Source organism: Halichoerus grypus, chromosome 4 (genome assembly GCF_964656455.1).
Source record: "Halichoerus grypus chromosome 4, mHalGry1.hap1.1, whole genome shotgun sequence".
Classification (NCBI taxonomy): domain Eukaryota; kingdom Metazoa; phylum Chordata; class Mammalia; order Carnivora; family Phocidae; genus Halichoerus; species Halichoerus grypus.
Genome location: NC_135715.1, coordinates 65657799 through 65680405, shown reverse-complemented (window position 1 = coordinate 65680405; position 22607 = coordinate 65657799). Strand labels below are relative to the sequence as shown.

Genomic DNA, 22607 nt, shown 5'->3' with positions numbered 1-22607 from the left:
TTCATAAGAACATCAGATACTCAAAATAGAACTCTGACCCAGAGTATATGAAAACATCTTTTAAACTGTAATGTTCGATCCACTTACTGGATATTATTCACTAAAGTGCCTTATCAACTAACAAACTGCATTTTCAACAATGCCACCAAACGTCTGATGCCCTGAATGCTTGCCACAATGTCAGCTGTGTTTTCTCTGCCTTATGGACAAAAACCCCTCAAGGTTTTAGGCTCTGGTTAAAAAAAAAAAAAAAAAAAAGTAGGATTAACAAAGTTTGCTTACGTTTAGAATTGCTTATTTTCAACTTTAGGTTTCCAAATGTCCCCCCAAGTAATTTCAAATTTCATGCTGAGGGTAACAGACCATTTCAAGAGAAAAAATTTATTTCCTTACAAATAGAGAACAGAGTGGAAAGTAGTCATTTTATTTATTATGCTCAAATACAGTAAAATAAATGTGTTGGATTCCTAATGGTGTTATCTCTTCTTTTTCCCAAAGAGGTAAGATAGTTAACATTATACACTTTTCCAAGACAATGATTATTCATGGATTCAAAGAATTTCAGGGATTGGAGTAGACTTTAAATATTACCTTTCCACCTTACTTCCATCCAGAGGCCAAATTCCCACTACAAAAATCCCAGCCATTTAGTCAAATAGCCTCTGTCCAACCACCTCCACTAGTGAACACATTATTTCCTGAGGCAGCCCCTTAACTGTTGATATGAGACAAAGAAAGTTCTTCCTTAGTTAAAATGATGTCCTTCTACATTTTCCATTTATTGGTCTTAGCTCTCACCTCTGGAGCTACCCAGTGCAGGTCTAATCCACATTTCATATGACAGTGCTCCAGGAATTTGGAATAGCTACTGGACCCCTTCTTCTCTTTTTCAATTTGGATAGTCCCAGTTTTTTTGTTTTTGTTTTGTTTTGTTTTGTTTTGTTTTTTATTGTTCTTCATAGAATAGGGCTCCATGACCCTTTAACCATCCTGTGGATACACTCCAGTTCTCAATATCTCTAGTTAATGCTAGGGCTCAAGAGAAATGTAATATTCTAGGTGTGCCCTGACCGGCACAGAGCAGAGGACAGAGCTTCTGCCTTGCAAATGGGATAGTAATGCACTTAAAGGTCACATGGGCCTAGTGATAGATAGCACTGTAACTTTTTAGCCTAACACTGAGCTCACGGTATGTCAGATCTCCCTAGTCTGTATTTGGGAGTTTGGTGTTTTGGATCGAGTCTTAAGACTTCACGTTAAATGTCATACTTATTACATTGATATCCTTGCAGACCGTTATTTTTTAGATTTTGCTTTTGTCACCTAATGTTTTTGTTCTCTCTCCCAGTTGAAGTGATTCAGTAATCATCATGGCTCTTTGTGTATACTAGTTACTAATCCTAAATATACTAATTTAGACAGTGCTGAAACACACTGATTACTGCCCATAAGTCTGACTGAAGGATTTTGAAAATAGTAAAGGGAAAATGTGTAAATTCTTGCTCTTTAAAATTAACCCAAAGAGATTAATCAGCCTTTATTTATGACCAACAGAAGCTGAAAAGCCCACTTGTATTTTTGCATGCTTACAAGTGAAATCAGTTTGCTTATTTGGTTTTTCTGAACAGATAAACCATTTTATAGTGTATATAATGATAAGATTTTGTGTTTGCTTCAGTTTGCTAATTCTAAGGCATCTGGGTGGTATAGTACAGAACATACAGTTATTTTAGAATTTAATGCAATTAGGTGCTCTAAGAGATACTGTGACATTTGAAATGTTATCACCTCCAAGCAGATTTAATGGGAACCAGGTGAGCAGGCTGCTGGCACCTGGCTGCTTTTATGACACACCTTCATAAAAGTACTGCCCTAAGTAAGAACACATCCTAAGTGTAGCTACTCAGCTTGGGATCATATAACAGATGGAGAACATATCACAATTTTTGAAGTAAATGAGAAAGCTGACATAACAGCTCTAACCACATTTTACCAAGATGTAGCTGATGACTATGTAGTTAAAAACAGTTCATTTAAAATATAATGGTACTAGTTACCCCTGCCGTTTGTATTAATGGTGTCACTCAACTGAGGACTACACTGAATCAAGTTTTCAAAAATATCCAATTAATCCAACTGATCTACATAAGGTAGAAAAATCTCTCCAGATAACTCTAGCTTTGACTGGATAATCGTATCACTTCCGCTTCACATTCTATCTTGGCACACAATTATTACTTTGTTAATACTGATTTGAAAATTGTAAAAAAAAAAAAAGAAAAAAGAACTTAAAAATCAAGTGGCTCAACTTTATAAAGGAAACACAACCAGTAAATATTTAACAAACTCAAACTACTGTCTTGGTGATCTTGACTTGAGGTCTACAGAATCTCTGAAGATGACCACCTTTAATAAAAAAAAAAAATTAAATCATACTCTTGGTGTTGAAAGCTTGAAACCTGAGGATTCTATGTGTGTCTAGAAAAAGCCACACATTCATTTGCTTTCCAAGTGCGTATAGAACAATAAGTTGGTGACATCAATCTGTAATAACTAATAAGGTTCTATTATGTGAAACAAGGCAAAGGGAATTCCTTTTTCCAAATTCTTCTGTCTGCATTCTTCATAGCATGTTTAGCCCAAATACAGTTTATGGCATAGGTAATCACATGCATAACAAGAATCAATATTGAAAACTGTAAAATATTATCATAAAGATTTGGTCAAAGTTTTTAAAGGACTGGAGAATGGTTATTCATGAAATTGGTTTACTCAGAGGAAGGAAAAATGAAAATGGGAATACTGGCATTAAATCGATGTTAGTGAAGCCACCCACGGGAGCCAAGATTTCAAAAATAAATGTATTTAGTTACAACTTTGTTTTATCAGGCAGCCCTCTTGCCTCTTACGTCCAGTCTCTATACTCACTTAGGCCAAGATCTATAAATTCAAAATCTGAACCATTTGTCCTGAGAAGACTGTTGTGTCCAGGAGAGGGGGGAAAGGACACAATGTCTCTTCTTAGGAATTATTGTTCATGAAATCATAGTTTGGAAGGGGACCAGAAAGTCATCTAGTTTTTCACCTCTTGATAAAATAATTCCCTCTGTGATTTACCCCTCAAATGAGATTCCTAGTCTGTGGTGAAGGGAGTTCACTACTCTTCCAGGCACCTGCTATACTTTATATTATTTTATTTTTTTAAAGATTTTTATTTATTTATTTGAGAGAGAGAGCATGAGAGGGGGGAGGGTCAGAGGGAGAAGCAGACTCCCCACTGAGCAGGGAGCCCGATGTGGGACTCGATCCCAGGAGTCCAGGATCACAACCTGAGCCGAAGGCAGTCACTTAACCAACTGAGCCACCCAGACGCCCCTATACTTTATTTTAAACTCTATTATGTTAAGAAAGTATAAACACAATTGGGAATTTTATAAATTTGTAAACATTCCTTCCAGTTGTACCATTATTGCTTTGGACAATGGTTACATTTAGGTTATCATGGAAATAATAAAGAGAACTAATTAAAGCAAACTATAATTTTGAGGTTAAAATGAATCTACCAAAAATATTAGATTTAAAGCTAGAATTTTGGACTTCTATAATAATTTTAATATAAAATATTTTTTCTAACTAAGCCAGCAGAATTGTCTATATTCCCTTATACCACATTCTGAATGAAACAAAATATGGATTTTTGTTCTAGATTGAAGTTGGGTAATCAAGTACTTTATTATCATCACTATTTTATTATATATTTATTTTATATATTTATTCAGTGGTTTTAAAATAACTTGTGTACATGCCCACCTACATGTATCTACATGATCATTCCCCCCACCTTACAATTAGATGACCTTGAGAGAAATGCCTTCAAATCCAGGAGACAGCTACTATGTCTAAAAAATGCATGTTGATTTTTTTTTCAATCAGTTGACCATTTGTCTGACAAATTCATCCTTCAGACAACCCTGAGAGAAAGCGTATTAATAATTTTCATATAAGCAGCCGAAGCAGAATTCTTCATCAGATAGTCTTATTTTGTTGTATTGCCAGTATTTTATACTTTGGATGGCATGGGAATGCCATTCTGCAGTATCTCAAGTATCAATTAGCTGACGCTAATTGTATCACAAGAAGGCCATACATAACCATCGTTATGAAAGTAACCGGAAGTAACCGTTACCCCTTACAGTCATTTCAATGTCAATGTCTACTTATAAGTTTTCTGAAAGAAACTCACTGAACAACATAGGTGGTTTTTCCTGTTTATTACATAGTTATTCTAAGGGGGTAAGTGTCACAAAGTTAACTTTGAAGGGAATAACATGGTCCAGTGGGAAATACAAGCTGTAACATTTTACAATAAACCACAACACAAAGTGATGGAACTTTCAAAACTGGGTAGTTCAATGAAACATCTCATCATTTAGCTCTATAAAACTCTGCGGATGGCCTCAATTGATGGATTTTTAAAATATAGTGCTGTTTAAAACATTTTAACACCAAATGCTCTTTTTAAGAGAATATACATCCAAGCAACTCAAACTGTATGCAGAAAGTATGTCAACTTCTTTGTAAAAATTTCACCCAAATTTACAATATTCATAGTGTATTTTGAAGTAAAAATTCCTTAGAACAGATAACTCAATTCCTTGCTTGTTGATGAATATAAACTAAAAAATACACATTGCAAGAAAATTAGCTTTCATAGGTCTTTGCCTGTGACCTTTCAGATGCCTATTATCCTGGCTTCAAAACCATTTTTGTGGCCATATATAATACAAACACCCATGTATTACATGCACCATTTATACTATCTTGGAATTTATCCATCATCCTTACTAAAATGAACCACATTTTAAAGACACCATATATCATGCACTCTTGAAAATTACAGCTAGGGCCTCAGATTTCCTATCTTTTCCACATGCATTACAAGCACAAAATTACAAATACTTTTTAGCTGACAGTATAACAAACTGCATCAGGCAATTGGTATACTGAATTCAATATATCTCTAATTTTTACACTACATTCTTGTGGGATATTTCAAACAAATATAGTTCTCACATGCACGATTAAAGATGCTAGCAAGGCTAATGCAAATATGTATAAATGGGCAAATGTATGCATATATAGTAAATTCATTCAATTAGCATTTTCAAGTGTGTATATATCTATATAGATATATACACACAGATAGCAAGTATAGGAAGGTCACTACTGAAAATATGTCAACAGTTAGAATAGTGTTTTGAAAGAACATATAAAAAAATTACCTTACAGGTTATCTGGCCTTGTTACCAACTTACTTCAAATCGAACATAGTTTGGATTCTTTTATATTTGTGTTTCAATACAACACTCATCTACTCACAACTCTATAAATCAATATTTCATTTTTTAGTGAATATTGATTGACAATCAAAACATGTCACCAATACATACATGTTAGGGAAAACATCAGTGATAGGATTCACCCATTTTGATAATTGAATGTCAAGACATAACAATATAAACATCAATTTTGTGCTTATGTTTAATAATTAACACAATATTGGATTTGTTTGGATTTCACATTTTTTGTGTATCTGGATTCCATTTTGTTTGTTTGTTAAATAAATCAGTACATCTATTTGGAACCATTTTGCCTTACTAGTTTAGCATACTAATTTAGCATACTGCTTTTGAACTTAAAAACGCCCCAACTAATACATCACATTTAACAATTTGTGACATGAAGGTTTTACATACAATTCCACAAGAGCCAGTAACTCATAAGGCTGTGTCACAAACACCATATTTTACTATTTATGGTCTATGAACATACACAGATACTTATATAAGCACACCCATATACACACTGAGCCCTGAAAATTTACACAGACACCCACACGCCTGTATAGATATATGGCCACATATGAAAAATTTAGCAGTCCAATAGCTCAAACATATGGGATTATTTTTCAAGAATATTATTCTCTATTTTCATTAAGAAATGTAGCTTTCAGGCTTCATTGCTTTTAAATGGGGAACGAAAAAACAAAAACAAAAAGCGAGCCCAATCATGTATAGATTTGCAATGGATGCAACAAAATACCCCTGCTGCTTAATATAGGGAACACATACCATACACAAATGGTGGTTCAAAATGTTTTTAGAAGATATTATTTGATTTTTTAATATTTAGATGAGCCAATATAAGAACACAGGGATGTGTACAGATGGGTGGACCTGAAAGGTCTTAAAAGCCTTCGACGGTATAGAAACATTGTGGATTCCCCCCCGACTTGACTGATCAAGCAAGACAAAGAAGAAAAAAACCGCACGGCTTTCAGAACCAGTCTTCTGAGTGCACACCAAACTTCACACTTGATATATTATTGATTTGCATTTTCTAAAATGCTGAAAGGAAGGAAATACTTATCCTAGCTTTTTCTATGATGTCTAAGGAAAAAAAAGTGAGTGCAAATGAAGAAGTATCAAACTTTTAAGTAGAGCACAACGTCTTCATAGCACATTTAAGGTTTATCATAAGGACAAAAATGCATGGCTTTTGCTGGAGCTCTTTCCTGCTCCGTAGAACCATTTTAAAGTTCAGTGCCTAATTTTTTAAAAAGAATTCTGTACGTAAGTAAATCTTAAGTGCCTATAAATCATCAATTTGATTCCACCAATGAACCGAAAACTTCTGGTTGTTGCTAAGAGTTTTTTTTTATTATTATTATTATTTTAATTCCTGCTTTAGTATAATGGAATTAGGCTCTGCATAGAAAGAGATCTCAAAGTCTATAAATGGTGTGTTGTTTCAATCTCCGAGGGACTTCAGTTTCAAAAAGTAAATGATATATATTGCCTCTGAACAGTCCTTTAATAAAAGTCATATGTTCAAAAGATTAAATGCTGTGGAACAGCATTTCCTTTGGAACTGCCTAAATGGAAAGTTGGCCATGATATCTATCGGCAATTAGTACAAGTACGGTTTCTTTTTGCCATGTCTAAACAAAGCCATGGGCTTCATATCAATTGGCACTATCTGCCACTTATCCAGAACAAATAGCATTTATTGGACCTTTCTAAGCAGTACTTGTCCCTAAGATTGACAGTGCAGGGAAGTTAAAATTTTTGGAATTTATTTTTGTTCTGGACCATCTGACCCCACCAGATTTAAGTTAACTGTTCCACTGCTTTCTTTGCATTTTTGACAGTTCAGTCAAATACATACTAATCTTTTATGGATTCAACTGTATTAAGTAATGCATTTTACAAAGACATAACTAGAACAGACACCAGCATAGGCAAGTCCACAGATGTTTACTGTTTCAGCTAAAACAAAGCAGCCTTTTGATCTCAGCAGGAGTCTCTGTTCATTTCTATTGGAAACAGTTTTAAAACCTGAAGTCTGGAACAGGTATTATTATGAACTGTTCTTTCAAGATGGAATGATTCAGTTTGCGGTTCGAATAACCTGCCAGAGAAGTGTCTTTCTCTCCAACAGACAGGATAATGAGGCACTAATTATTATAAGGCTAAGTTTTCAGATGCTGTTAGATTGCCTGGACTCTTTTCTTTCTTTCTTTCTTTCTTTTTTTTCCTTCTTTTGGTTGAAATGTTTTATTCACTTGGAAAGTGAGATGGTAACATATGTAACTATAAACCAGATGGTAAAATTTGATAGTTGAGCAATTTATCAAGGAGATAAATTGATACCATTTAAAACAGTATATGACAATTGAATTTCTCTCCATCTTGAATCAAACATTTTGTTCTTAAATTCAGTTTTCAAGTAAAATTTGAAAAAAAAAAAAAAACTCAAGGAAAGGCCTCCAAATGGCATCATACATTTTTAATTTATCACCTACTGAGATATGTCAAGCCTGCAGAATATCAAAACCATGCTTCACAAGTCTTAAATTGTTAGTGTTTGAACTAGTAAAACTAAATGATCACTAGCGTATGGCTTACATACAATAGACCATACACATTAAATTAATTTTTAACATTCAGATTTTAAAATAATTATTTTATGTGTAAGCAAAGTTGACTATGACTTCTAAAACAGAAGACGAGAAGGGCAGAATTAGTAGGTTAATGTTAAACAGTGGGTTATAATCATAGACTTACTTGGTTAACACAAAAGGAGTTTTGCATATGAAAATTTCCAAAACATCAGGACTTCTCTGAGTGGAGATTTGGATATTGAGGGCCTGATTTACATAGCAGCATTTAAGAGAATTTTGCTTTTAAATAGATTCTTCTTAGAAGAAATCCAGACACAATTTTTTTAGGTCTGTGTGTTTAACAAAAAAAAAAGTTTTCTAGTTTCAGCCTTTTCACATTTGAAAAATTACATATATGGTTGTAGGGATGAATTATGTAATTTATAGCAACGCTACTGAACAAGTTCTTCATGTTGGTATATCGTTTAAGCTATATTTATGCTGCTTCCAATGAAAAGGTAAGCTTAAGAAAATGTACTTGACGAAAAAAAAACAAGGAAAGTTCCTAACGCCTAATGTTAGAGTCTTCAGGAGATGTGTCCTTGACATGAGTGTTTTTTCCTCAGATATATTAACCCACAAAATGGTAAGTAGCTTTGTCTACTGTCCAGGAAGAAAAAAAAAATCAACTTGAGTATTTTTATTATTTTGCAATAGAAGTAGCTTTAAAAAAATCAGCAATCCAAATTTTCAAAAGAATGTAACTTTTAGAAAAAAAAATATGTCTGCTGGTGCCATTTTAATTCACTTGACCAAAAGGACAGAAAAATTGTATCCATTTGTCTACTTATGATTAAATGAAAACCTCATCTGCAGAAATTACGACCCTATATTGCTATATCATTAGCTTGTTCTTATACTCAATCTTGGGCCCATATATGAAATTCATCTAAAGCCAGGCCTTGAAAAAAAAAATACCTCAGCAATCGAGTCCCCCAATCAAATCAATGTAGGAAACATACATATAAAAAAATCTTCAAGGATTAGCATCATGAATATAAAATGCCTGTATATCTACTTTTATATGATTTGAGTTCATAATTTCAAGGTATGCAAAACTCTTTTGTGTATTTTGCTGTTAGACTTTTCTTAGGAAATGTGAAACACCTTCACCCAATCACAAACCATATACATTGTTCCATTGTCTCTTTTACACTGAGTCTCCTACTGAATCCAAATCATCCGAAGAGATGGGGCGATACAGGTCCTGTAAGATGAAGGGCGGTACAGATTTGTTTACTCGGCTTTCTTGGGTGCCCTGTGGCTCTCTTAGGAATGGAGCAACAATGAATGAGCATCCTTGGTTTCTAATGTCATCAGACCTTTTAGAGTCTCCAAAGTTGGGTCAGAGGAAAGGTAATAACTGAGAAACCATTTAAACAGACATAAATGGTGCTCATTTTGCCTTATTGGCTTGAACTGCTTCCGAGCTATTGCCTTCTGTGTCCTGTTGAGTTTTATAACCCCTGAGAGCCGTCCATGCCAACTCCACTACTACATGTCTAGGCAATTCTTCCTTGAACATTTCCTTCCTTGAACATTTCCTTCCTTCCTTGAAGAGGAATGTGCTTACCTCACAAAATAATGTGTCAGGAACCCCAGAGGGCATCCAGCAAATTCTGGTCACAGAGCAGTAACCCAAGTGTTGCGTTTGCATACCATATTAACCCGATAAAAACTGCCTCTTCAAAATTTTATATTTGGAAGACAGAAAATAGGCAAGCTGACCTCCCCTTCCCTTCCCAATGTTCTTCCGGTTCTCCCACCGCTCACCAATCACCTCCTTTTTTCCTCCCTCCACCCCTCTCTGCTAGGAGATCTCTCAGTTGGTAGCCAGGCAACCAGCTCAGATCTGCAGACGGTCTAGAATCCTGGCTTCTTTTCTATTTTGTACCACCTACTCCTCACATCATCTGACTGATAGATAATCTACACAAGTCAGCCATGTGGGAGTATAATGGGGAGCTTCATTCAACCTACACACCACAACACATTTCTTCCTGATGTATTAAGAAATAAGACCTCAAAAAGTTCATGGATGGAAAAGATCCTCTAAGATCTGCTTCTGTGACCAGTTAAATGCTTCTAGGCAGCAATTTAAATAACAGTGTTTTGGAAAAATAGGGAGGTTGTTTGGTACATTGCCACCAATGCTTTTATGAAGAAAAATATCTGGCCTGCAGACTCTTAATGTATACGACTATTCTAAAATACCAAAAGCTGTAACATAAAAATATGATTTTAAAGGAAGGAAAAAGGCTGATTAAATCATCATAATTAACACAAATAAAAATATGGATTTTCTTAATTGTGAAGAAAGTGGTCAAATGTCTTGCTATTCCTTTAAAAATTAAAAAAAATGTTCTTATTTTTTAAAACGAGGTAGGCAGTGTAAATGTGTGTGTGTGTGTGTGTGTGTGTTTGTGTGTGTTGGGGGGCACAGCCAACTCATTTTCCTGGCCACGTTGCTAGGCAACCCAGAAGGAAAAATAGAACTAGCTACTGTTTTCCAATTTGCAATAAAAAGAGTTAATTTATTCTTTGAAGTCTCTTCTTTTAGCACTTGCCATCTTTCACTTATTTCAGTATTTCCTGCATAGGAGTATAGCCAACCATTTGAGAAGAACATTAACCAAATCTGAAACAGGATCAGGTTTTAGGGATATTCTAGGCCCATTGTAACTGGGAGGGGTTATTTAATGCAGTTGCCTCCACACCAAGATGAAAGCTTCTCTCGCTAAAGCAGCTGGGAATGTCTCTGTGCACTGACATGGTACATGGATGGAGGATGTTCATTTACGGCCTAGATTTAAAAGCCTGGAAACCGAACCATCTCTGAATTATCCAGTGCTCTATTTACAACATGTGCTTAATAAATGTTTTCAGATGACGATAAACCCTTTGTCTCCCTGAAACAAATGGGATTATTTTCCCCTCTCAAGTAGATGCTTGCATTGGTAGTTTAAATGACACAGTGAAGAATCTACAAGAGAACCACCCCTTATGACCATTTCCCAAGTGCTGGCGATGTTAATTATAGAAGCCCTTGGCCACACAGCTCCTAGTCACTGGATAGAGATTTTCTGCCTCATTTGGACAAAATCAGAGTGACGCCAAGAGTACAGAGGGCAGAAGAAGCAAACTCTAGCCTCATTCTGCCAACACAAGGACAGTTGGGCAAAGCACTTTATAACCCCACAATGGAGGTCTCCACAATAAGCAAGCAGGGAGAGAAGCTCAAATCTATGGCAGGGACTCTCAGTCACCATAATTTAGTCTCAGCAACTAAGCATGAGCTTAATCCTGAATCTGAGTTTAATTTGCTCAAAGGATGGACAGGGATTACTATGCCAGATGTACTAAAGCATATACGTCAAAAGAGAGAATATTCTCGGAAAGAGCACTATGTGTGCTATATATGGCTGCCTCCATAGAAGGGGCCTCGCTGGGTGGCATTTACTAGAAAAGAATCACCCTCCTTGCCCTTCCACCACTCAAGGATAGACACTTAGGGGACTCCATAAATTCGGCCAATTCTTCTTTTAGTAGTTCACTAATGATTCCTGTACTTTAAAATGCCAAATTAGACTGTGGCCAACAAGAAACTAATAGTGAAAACACTCAGATGGAACAGAACTACCGGGTTTTCTATCTGCAAAGAGTTTTTCCCAACTGAGACTCAGAGAGGATAACAGACTTATCAAGATAACACAGCCATTTAGTGCAGGAGCCGGTGCCAAAGCTCAGGCCTCATCAAATAATCTAAACATGCTACACCTGGTGCCAGGAGGCTCTGTGGAGAAAGACAGCCAACCTGACACTGGTGGCCAGGCGCCAAAGGGAACGGGGTCCGACGGAGTCCCCTGCCCACCCTGCTTTTAGACAGCGGCACGTGGACGCAACCTTGCAGGGGGCTTGACAGGAAGAGCTTCCATCTTGGATGCAGTTTAAAGTTATGGAACTTAGAAGTTTCATTTTAAAGCACATAATAAAAGAAACCAAACTAAGAATCCAGTCTCTGAGTTCAGAAGCCTCCAAGGAGCCCTTGCTTATTAAGATGTTCAGTGAGCACCATCGTAAAGCCTCCCAGGAGCACGTACTCCTCTCCACCGCGCTTGTGAAATCTGGACAGTGAAAGGCTCTCCCTTCCCTCCTCTGCACCTTCCTCTCCTCCCCTTCCCACCCCTTTTATTCCTGCTGTGGTATTACTGGGAAAGACAGACAGTACAGGTTGGGAGGGGATAAGAACAGTATTTCTTTCCCATCCCCGAACATGGAGAAACTAACACTGTTTCCAGTAACTTTCTGACTTTGGTCTCCAAGCTCAGTCAACTTCTCTAGTATTACACAAGAAGCTAAAAAACAAACAAACAAACAAACACAAAGCAAGTAGTGATGAAAGAGAAGGTGCTCGATGTGGGTTTCATTCACAAAAATACATGTCATCTGTACCCATCCCCTGTGCCACGGACCCTAAGCCACTCCGGACCACCATTCTGTGCCAGAGAGCAATTCCCCACCATAACCCCCTTCTCTGAAAGGACACTTTTTTTTCCTTTTCCTTCTTAAGGAAGGCTGATGGTCAGCGATGAGGTCTAATGAAACTCATCACAACTAAGCTTGCAAACTAGTGCCAATAAAGTCTTTGCCCATTCAGGACTAAAAGAGGTGGGGTATTTAAAAGTGAGACAGCGGGGCGCCTGGGTGGCTCAGTCATTAAGCGTCTGCCTTCGGCTCAGGTCATGATCCCAGGGTCCTGGGATCGAGCCCCGCATCGGGCTCCCCACTCGGCGGGAAGCCTGCTTCTCCCTCTCCCACACCTTCGCTTGTGTTCCTGCTCTCGCTAACTCTCTCTCTGTCAAATAAATAAATAAAATCTTTAAAAAAAAAAAAAGTGAGGCAGCAACTGTTGATTCTTCTCAGAGTTAAGCTATGGACACATACAGAGAAAATAAAAACCCTGAGCTCTAGCAAAGAGAAACCAGTCACCGTAAGTGACCCGCCACGGGTCACCGCCCGCCCTCACCTGGTTATTACTTAGAGACAAGCAGTGCTCCTGGGAGCTGGTACCTGTGTCATTCTGCACGGAAGCTCAGGCAGGTCTTAAACAAGGAGCTTGCTTAGTTCCTTACCCTCTGCTTCCGCAGGCTTCCCGGGCTGGTGGGTGATGGGCTTGGTGACTTGCCCGAGCGTGGAGTAGACAGCTGACTACCAGGGGTTCCATTAACTAGAAGCAAAGAATCACACAGAGAAAAAACGGCTTGTTAAAAAATTTTCATGACAAATCGTCTCCTCCGAGAAACAAGCAATTACAGAGGGACGTTCGCTAAAATTCCAGACACCTTTCTATCTGTAGTCCTGAAAAACAGCCTCGGGGAATAACCTTCTTCAGAAATGCACGGTTTCGCTAATCCGTGCCACATATAGCATCAGGCGACACAAAAATGCTTAAAAATGTACTTTGGACAACTTTCCTGATGAATTTATTAACAGTGCCTTTAACTGTGCCGATAGATTTTAGCCATGTGGTTAAGGTCCTGAGACATTTTCAATGGGATTCGTCCTTAATTCTGTAGTTTAGCTTCCCAGCACCACCCAGTAGGAGTAAATATTAGCACAGCTCACAAGCGATTTTCCCAGTGCCTTGTCAAAAAAGACCTCTATCTTTTCACAGTTAAGAACTCACTTCTAGAAGCTCCTGTATCCACTTGTGCCCTATGTATCCCTCTGGCCTAACTCTGAAGGACCTGCCTTCAACGGGACAAACTAATTGGCACAGACACTCAGGAACTCCTTACAGTCTGTCCTCATTGCTACTGAAAAGAAAAGCTGCTTTCTGATAGGTTTAAATCACTGGAATTCTCCCGGACTCTCAAGACTTTTATACAGCATGATCGCTAAATGCAATCAAAGCCACAGAACTCAAGTACAAGCAATTCTTTTCTCGGAGTCACATCACCTCTCGGAACTGATAACACACTCTGGAGACGTGACTTTATAAAGATATATAAGGTTGCCACTCTATCAGCCATAAACAGGACGACATTTTCACATGTTTCATATCCACAGTCAATGAAGGAGAATTAGCCACGAGATACACACACATTCTTGAGGGCGCACGAGAAACATTTTCCATGAAGGAGAGCAATAATGCATTGAACTTACCTTCTATGAGTTCTAACATGGACACAGTCTTAGTGTTTAACCTGGCAAGAGCAAGAGGCGAAGTCCCCTCTCAGCACTAAGCCGAGCACCCGCAGAACTGGGAAGCAGTTGGATTAGTTAAGGCTAAGGCTGCTCCCAGAGCAGGCTGAATGAGATGCAGGATTCATCAGCAGATGCCTTTTCTGCGTAAGGCTGACGTCTTCCAAGCAGCAGTGGGAGGTGCGGGTTCTGTCTTAGGCTACATCAAAGGTGTCAATTAAGCCTCATGCCAAAGCAGAGACACTGCAACCCCCACCCCGACACCGCTGCCTCCCGGAAGCCGAGCCCTCTCCTACTTTGCTCTGAATCATAATGAAGTGCCTGGGGGGCAAGAGGCCCAATGACTCATCCGAATATCAAAATGACAATAACTTCTAAAACCCGGTGACTACCTGGATAATAAGTACACCCTCACAAAATTCAGTGGCCTGGTACAATGTTGATTGGGTTTTTGCAAACAAATGTTGGCACAAAAACTTAGGAGTGCCCAAGAGAGTGGGAAGCTCCTTGTCTTGTCATCTTCTCTAAAGACCTTTTAAAAAATGTCACATAACCATGCTACACTCATGTGTCGTTTTGCCTTTGAAATGTATTTAGCGACACCTTCGAAACAACAACAAACAACAACGTGGGGGGGGGGTGCAGATTAAAGTAGGAAGCACTGCGAAGGCTTTAATTTGCTTGCATTGTGCTCAGGCCTCTTCATACTGGACTTCCTCCAGCCTTTGGCCTCTATTAGGGGCGGGCTCGGACACAGGCAAGAACTGAGGAACTGTGGGCAGAGGCAGAATCTACAACTAACAAGGCAAGAGATCCCTCCGAGAAAGACAGGTTTTATGAAAGTCACATTTTCTTTGTCTACTTCTCCACTTGACACATACAGGCTACCCAGACTGGGGAAGAAAAGAGTAACCGGGGAAGCAAGCAGAGTATTAACATTTTTTACTTTTGATTCACTAAATTTATAAAGCTATCGGAAAACGAAGAAAAAAAGAGAAAGTGGACTCCAGGATGACAGCCTTAGCCTTTTCCAAAAGCAAAGCAAAACTACAACATGTTTGCATTTGGTAAGTACCCGTTCTGTGTGCATCTCAGTTTATCAAAGACTTATTTTCTATGCACCAGTTAATGCACTTAATTAAGCCTTTTACAAGTACACTTATAAGCATATATGTATACATTAGCTCATTTAACACAATTACTATGAGGCAGGCAGTATTCTTTTACAGAAGAGGAAACTGAGGCATAAAATGATAAGCAACTTGACCAGCAAAGATGGGGACAGAGCCCCAAACCTAAACAAGACAACCAAGAATCTGCACTCTTCACCACCACATTCCCTAGGGTGCCAGCCTGCTAGCCTGCAGGGAAATCAGATAACTAAGCTAGTAATCACAATAAAGTATTTTGAGGAGGGAGGTTTTGGGTGTTGCCTCTGAAATCCTAACATACTATGGGGTCAAAGTCGCCCTACACCCTATAGAGAGGGTAAGGAAACCCAACCTAAGTATTAATAGGATTTTGCAGGTGAAAGTGGGTAGGGCACAATGAAGGAAAAGTGTTCCAAAGGCCGGGGTGGGGGGGGCACCTGTTCTGTGGCTGGGCCTGGGGGAGGGAGCAATGTGGTGCATTGAAAAGACCTAAAGAAATTGACCAGGCAGGTAAATGGAGCTGGAGGGAAATAACCTTACAAATGAAGGTGGAGGAGTTGGTAGGGATCCCGTAATGCAGGGCTTTAAAATTCATGTTAAGGAGTTTGATTTTTATCCAAAGGGCAATGACACGCTCTTGAATGATTTTAAGCAGGAGCCAGGCGATCAGATTTGTATTTTTAAAAGCGCTCAAGAGCTCTTGCCTGTCAAGAACGGATTAGGGGAGCATATAACGGGCTCGAGGATATCCCTAAGGAGAATGTCTAGGCAGGAGGGAGTATGGCACGTTTAAGTGTCCTATGCTCAGAGGGATGGTGTGACTGGGTTGACGGTGGTGCTGTGGGGGTAGAGGTAAATGGAGACATTCAGGAGAGATTTCAGAGATTCAAAACAATAGGACATGGTAACTGATTGGTTGAAGAGGATTGAGGCAAGAAGAGAGGGAGTAAATTTGGAAGGACACAGAGAATTTGGACATGTCAGACTGAAAAAACTTAGGTGACATCAATTGTGCAGTGTAGGTTGGATTGAACTTTTCCTGTTTTCGATGAAGTAACTTGCCCAAAGATGAGCAACTGGAAAGATCTCATTTATGTTTGCTCAAAGAACTGCACACTTTTCCCATGAGTGGCCTGTCCTGACACGTCAGGATGTGTCTAGAACCTTTGTCCCCCATCTTTGGGGCTAAGGGCTTCTGGGTTTCCTTCTCTATCACTGGGGCACCTCCTTCATCTAAAGCCCTTGGACTCAGGGCTTCTCCTTCTGTTGCCGTCTCTCCAGAGAGATGAAGCTCAAGTGCCAAACAAGCCATTTACAATCAAACAGTTTTGGAACACAACCTGCTTCAAAGTCGGGAACGGCCTGTATTCTTAGGGTCAGAGTTTCTTTTTTTTTTTTTTTTTAAGATTTTATTTATTTATTTGACAGAGAGATAGAAGAGCACAAGCAGAGGGAATGGCAGAGGGAGAGGGAGAAGCAGGCTCTGCACTGAGCAGGGAGCCCGATGCGGGACTTGATCCCAGGACCCTGGGATCATGACCTGAGCTGAAGGCAGACGCTTAACCATCTGAGCACCCAGGCGCCCAGGGTCAGAGTTTCTATTCAGACTCTTCCTCTTGGCCACCTAAAAAGCATTAGCAACCTCTTAAAATGGTTCTTGACATCCAGACAATACCACACACCTTACTATTGAATCACTGCTGGAATACATAATTTTATTTCATAAGTAAGACTGATACAAGTATTGAGTTCAGTTGTTTTTTTATCCTGTGCTACCCAAAGTCTCTGGATGCCAAAAGAGACGGCTTTGTCACCTATTTAGTAGAACTTACTAAAATTCAAGTAACCAATGGCATTACTTTACAGAGTAAAGTATTCCTGTATTAAAGGAGTCTGTATTTCGAAGGGGAAAAATTCAACTTGGTATGGTTGTTTTTAAGTGGCCAAGCAGTCTAAGGATTCATTATTTCAATCTGAAAGTCACTCCATCTGAATTCCTAAGTACTCATCAGGTCCCCTCCCTTGTACCATCAGGGTTCCCTTTATTCAGAACTATCTGGGTTCATTTTCCTTTAATCCTGTATCCCTTGCTCTTCTTGAATGAGAAAAGCTAAACTCTAGGCTGGGTTATTCACAGATCCCATGATGATAGTCATGTAACTGGACACCAAAGAGCTGTGTATGAAATCTGTGGAGCTGACTTTACCAGCCCTAGTTTGTGCCCTGCCTTTTGTCCAACTGGGCCATCAACCTGAGCCCATCAGGGACACAACAGCATGAACTGGTCACAGGACGTTACTCCTCATGAAGCGTCCAGCCTCACCCTTTCCTTTATCATTTCAGGTAGATGACTCTACCCTACAGGGCCCTATAATCAATCAGCACACACAGTGTGCACCACACACAGACCGTCTCTGACTCTGTCTATTGGTCCCTGTCTCCCAAAACTTATAACTGAATATGAAAGTTACCAAAAAAACTCTAGAATTCAGAAATACGTGGCTTATTTTTACTAATTCATTGCTCCTTTTAAATGACTAGACGCATGTGTATATTAATTTGGAATGCTTTTGTGAACTTAAAGGGTTTCTTCTCTTTACTGTTTCATTCTTAAAAGTCTCAGACCACATGTGGAAGCTAAATGTTTAAATGTCTCAAACTGGTCCTGAAATCAGAGCAATCTCCAAGCAAGATTATCTAATCACAAGGTGACTTTTAATTTTTTTAAATTTTATTTTATTTTTTTAAAGATTTTATTTATTTCTCAGAGAAAGAGAGAGCACGCACAAGCAGGGGGAGGGGAGAAGCAGGCTCCCCGCTGAGCAAGGAGCCGAAATGTGGGACTCCATCCCAGGACCCTGGGGTCATGACCTGAGCGGAAGGCAGATTCTTAACGGCTGAGCCACCCAGGGGCCCCCAAGGTAACTTTTTAGACATGAACATCTACCTTGTCCTTTCCCTATCTCCTTTCTGCATGTAAGGTGGCTCGTGTATTTATGCTGCTGTACTTGCAGGGATGAGAGGAAAGAACATGTTTGCACCCATATGGGGTCTGGCTGTGGATTTAGGGGGCAGTGATTCAGGCGTGTTGTTGAGGAGATCCGACCACTCACCTTAGACTTTCTCTCATTCCCTGATCATGGAGGAGGCTATAGATACTCTAAAATCTCTTTTCCCAGCCCTTGTCCATTGCTTGCCACATTATTGAGAAGAAGAAGAAGAAACAAAAAGCAGATGGAGGCAAATGAGGCCAAGAGAAAACAGACAAATATCTCATGGGGTGGGGGGTGGGGGGTGGGGGGTCGGGGGACTCTTGGGGAAAGATGCTTTTTCCTAATTCTATCTTCACAGAGGCTCAACTCATAGGTGAGGCAGATCCCTGAATTTCTCCGTTTATCTACATTTCCTTTTTTTTTTAAGATTTATTTATTTGTTTGGGGGGGGAGGGGCAGAGGGAGAGGATGAGAGAGAGTCTTAAGCAGACTCTGCATTGAGCACAACATGATATGAGGCTCGGTCTCATGACCCAAGATCACAACCTGAGCTGACACCAAGAATCGGTCACTTAACCAACTGCACCACCCGGGCACCCCTACATTTCCTTCTTAAACTAAGACAATGGGTCCAATTCAAAGGGACTATCTACTGAGAATAATGGGAACTGGCGAGTCCACAGAAACTGTGGGGTTGCAGGAAGTGACCTGGCTCTATGAATTATTTTATTATTTTTAATCAGAAAGAAAGAGAGAGAGAGTGAGCACAAGCAGAGGGAGAAGCAGGCTCCCCACTGAGCAAGGAACCTGATGCGGGACTTGATCCCAGGACCTTAGGATCATGACCTGAGCCGAAGGTAGCCGCTTAACTGGCTGAGCCACCCAGGTGTCCCTATGAATTAATTTTTCTAATAAATATTTATAAAAAGGCCCTTGAACACCAGGAAACCTAGGCAACTTGAATAGATCCTAGTATTTCTCAATTCACTCATCTGGTCAATTTACCCAGTACTTAACTGTGAACTTGGAAACGCTAGAGTGTGTAAAGAACTCTTGCTCTCAGAAACCTTACAATCTAGGAGGGTGATATGATATGTCACCTATAGACCAGGAGCCAAATCAATTGTCACAGGATTGTAGGGGTGGAGAAGACCCTAAACAGTGAGGTGATCAGGGGATGTTTCACAGAGGTCATCTGGGCCAACTGGGAGTGTGCCTTTTTGACAGCTGAAGGGGCAAAAGAAGGCTCCTCGGACTCCGAAAGGTGCCAAGTGCAACAGCCCAAGGGGTATCTGTAGCAGTGTAAATTAGTTCACAGGATGAAGCATAAGTCCAGAGGAAAAGTGGGAGCTAGCGCTGGAAAGGAAGACTGTGGCCAAATCAAGACAGTTCTTCCTATGAGAATAAGGAGGTAGGACTTTTTTTTGGCATGGCAACAAGTCATGGCAACAAGTCTGACATCAGTGTGCAAAGTAGATGTAAGGGGCCGAGGACTAAAGCAGGGAGGAGGCCACCTAGCAAGCAGTTTTTGTAGCCTATGGGAAATCAGAGCCCTAGAACAGCACTGCAAAGTGGGAGCGGGGAAGACTAGTGATAAACTGAATGTAGAAGGGGAGGGGGGGGAAGGAGTCAAAGATGATTTCAGGGGAAAAGGGGGAAAAATTTAATTCAACAATAAAATGGGGTCACCTGGAGACCTTTGATTAAACATTAGGAAAATGCGGGGCACCTGGGTGGCTCAGTAGGTTGAGCATCTGGCTTGTGTTGTTGGCTCAGGTCATGATCTGAGGGTCATGGGATGGAGCCCTGCGTCAGGCTCTGAGCTCAGCAAGGAGTCTGCTTCCCTCTCTCTCTCTCTCTCCCTCTGCCCCTCCCCCTGCTCATGCTCTCTCTCTCTCTCTCTAAAATAAATAAATGAATCTTTAAAATAATATAAATTAAAATTATGAAAATTATGTGTCAGCTGGGATCCCACAACAGGCTCTGGTTATTTTGATGGAACTGGGTGTGTAAGGGCACCACCTTCGATCACGGTGGATGAGGGTCCTGGGACCAAAGGGCTCTCAGCTCCTCTGGTTCCCAGGTGGGCGCTTTGCCCCCCACCCTACTGGGTATTGCAGGACGGCCTGCCCTTAGACTTGAACTTGGGAGTCAGCCCTGGAGCAGTTCTACAGTGACCCCCTCCCCCCAGGGACAACGTGCCCGGGGGATGCTCTACTGCCATCTGGGCTTGCCCACTAAAATGCATCTTTCAAAGGTCACCAGTGGTGTCCTCACTGCCAAGTCCTATGACCTCCTCCCAGTTCTCATGCTACTAGACTTAACATCAGACATTTCTGGCCTCTCCCTTCATCTCGAAACTTTCTGCCCTGTGACTTCTGTAACTGCTCTGTCAAGGTTCTCCTGCCTCTTCCGATGTGCTCTTATAATTGCAGATGGTCACCATGCTTCCATGCCCATCCTTACTCTACAAACCGTTCACTGGGGTGGAGGGAGAGGCATCCTGCATTTCTAGTATTTAAATCACTACCATATGCCAGGATCTCCCAAATATCTATCATTGATTCAAATCCGACTTAAATACAGTTCCTGATTCCTAATTGCCTACAGATGTTTCCAAAGCAACTCACACTCCACACATCTGAAATGGACTTACCTACCACTCCTCCTCAATGCTCAGACCTGCTCCTCATCTCTGATTCTTCTCTCCTCTTCTGGCCTCATATCCAGTTAAATTCCTGGTTCATTTCCTTTTCAAAGTCTACCCCAGGCCCAACATTGCTGTTTAAATTCTTTCCTGACAATTTCTTTCCAGCATGACTGCAGCAGCCTCATAGAGCCTTCCATGGCCCTTGGTCCCTTGTGTAGCCACCCTCTCTACCACTGCACCATTGTTTCTAAAATTCAAATAAAAATCAAATCATGGTCTTACCTAAAATTCTCATTCATCCCCTAAAACCTACAACAAAAACACACCTTCATGAGCCCAAGCAATGACCACAACCAACGTGGCTACCACCATCTTCTCCAACCCTTTCCTCCAATCTATCATTCGTTTTTGTCAGACTAACAACTGTTCCTTAAATACGCTGTACACTTTCGTGCCTTTGTGCCTTACCTCACATTATTTCTTCAAGTGCTGATGCCATCCTAGCAGGATCCTTCAATTTGTTAAGTCCTTTTCTCTTGGAAGTTTTCCCTGACCCCATGCATGAGATCTAACCCTTTCCTCCTCTGGGCTGTCATGGCACGTTCTACACTATTACAGTTAAGTGGTATATATAAGCTTATCTCCCAACTTGAACGCAGGAATATAAGCAACTTGAAGACAAGAACTGTGGTTTAATCATCTTTGCATGCTTGGGACCAAATACACGTCTGGAACACAGCTCTGTAAATATTCATTTAATTAATATGGGGCATGTCCAGTGAGGAGTTCATAAAGGCAGCTGATGTAGGGTGCTGCCTGTCCCCTAGAGAGAGTGGGTTGAGATAATGGTTCAAAGCTTTGAAAAGTACCTTTGGAGACACTCACCTGCTGAGGGTGAGCACTAGCAGGAATTGATAGGTGCAGGGAAAGAGAATGGAAGGAGGACTGAGCTTTACATGCAGGAGAAGATTCTAAAAACACAAGAGATGAATCATCAGCCCCCTTGATTTTCTTGGTGCATTTTGTTTTCAAGAATTCCCTCGGAACCCCAAAGCAGCAAACGTCCTCCATAGAATGTAGAAGGCTGAAATCTACATTATAGGAAAAGACTGAGCTAAAAAAAAATAATAGCTAGCAATCTGCCTTTGAAGGTGTTTGAAAGAAATCAAAAAAAGTTGACATATTGGACTAGAAAGCTGATTAAAATTCTCTTTGCTTCCCCAGCTTTGATTTCTGTCTTATCTGCATATGTTGCATAAAATATTTTTATATAACTGTAAAAAAAGAAAATTTGAATAGCATAAATAAGAAAACTGCAGGATTTCCAGAGTCACATACAAGTGTGAAGTCTGGGGAGGACAGAATGGTGCCTCAGTCATGGTAGAAAGTCATTAACTAAGTCACCCAACTTTCCCTCTGTCAAATGTTTACCCTTACATCTCCAGCACCCAGCACTGCTGGTCAATGGTGGAATCTCAACGCATATTGGGTGAACGAACAGTTGTTGCCAGGAGGGTTCCTATCTTAGACTATAGACTTATAAAGGGCAAGAAAGTCCATCAGCTCGTGCTTGAATTCATGGCACTCACTGGGGCTCCATTATGTTT

At 40.1% G+C, this 22607-nt stretch overlaps 1 protein-coding gene across 10 annotated transcripts in view; it reads right to left on the bottom strand.

The window, feature by feature from the left end:
* Positions 1 to 22607, bottom strand: part of DCLK1 (doublecortin like kinase 1) — a 338012-nt gene that overhangs the window by 63090 nt on the left and 252315 nt on the right. For 4 of the 10 annotated variants that reach the window (XM_036090978.2, XM_036090976.2, XM_036090979.2 and 1 more), the window contains exon 6: positions 13135 to 13229. In XM_036090978.2, coding sequence (XP_035946871.1) covers positions 13135 to 13229 — 95 coding nt within the window. Of the gene's footprint in view, positions 1 to 4255; positions 9210 to 13072; positions 13230 to 14167; positions 14459 to 22607 lie in introns of those variants that run through there. The other 6 variants (XM_036090981.2, XM_036090980.2, XM_036090984.2 and 3 more) reach the window with 5 other exon arrangements.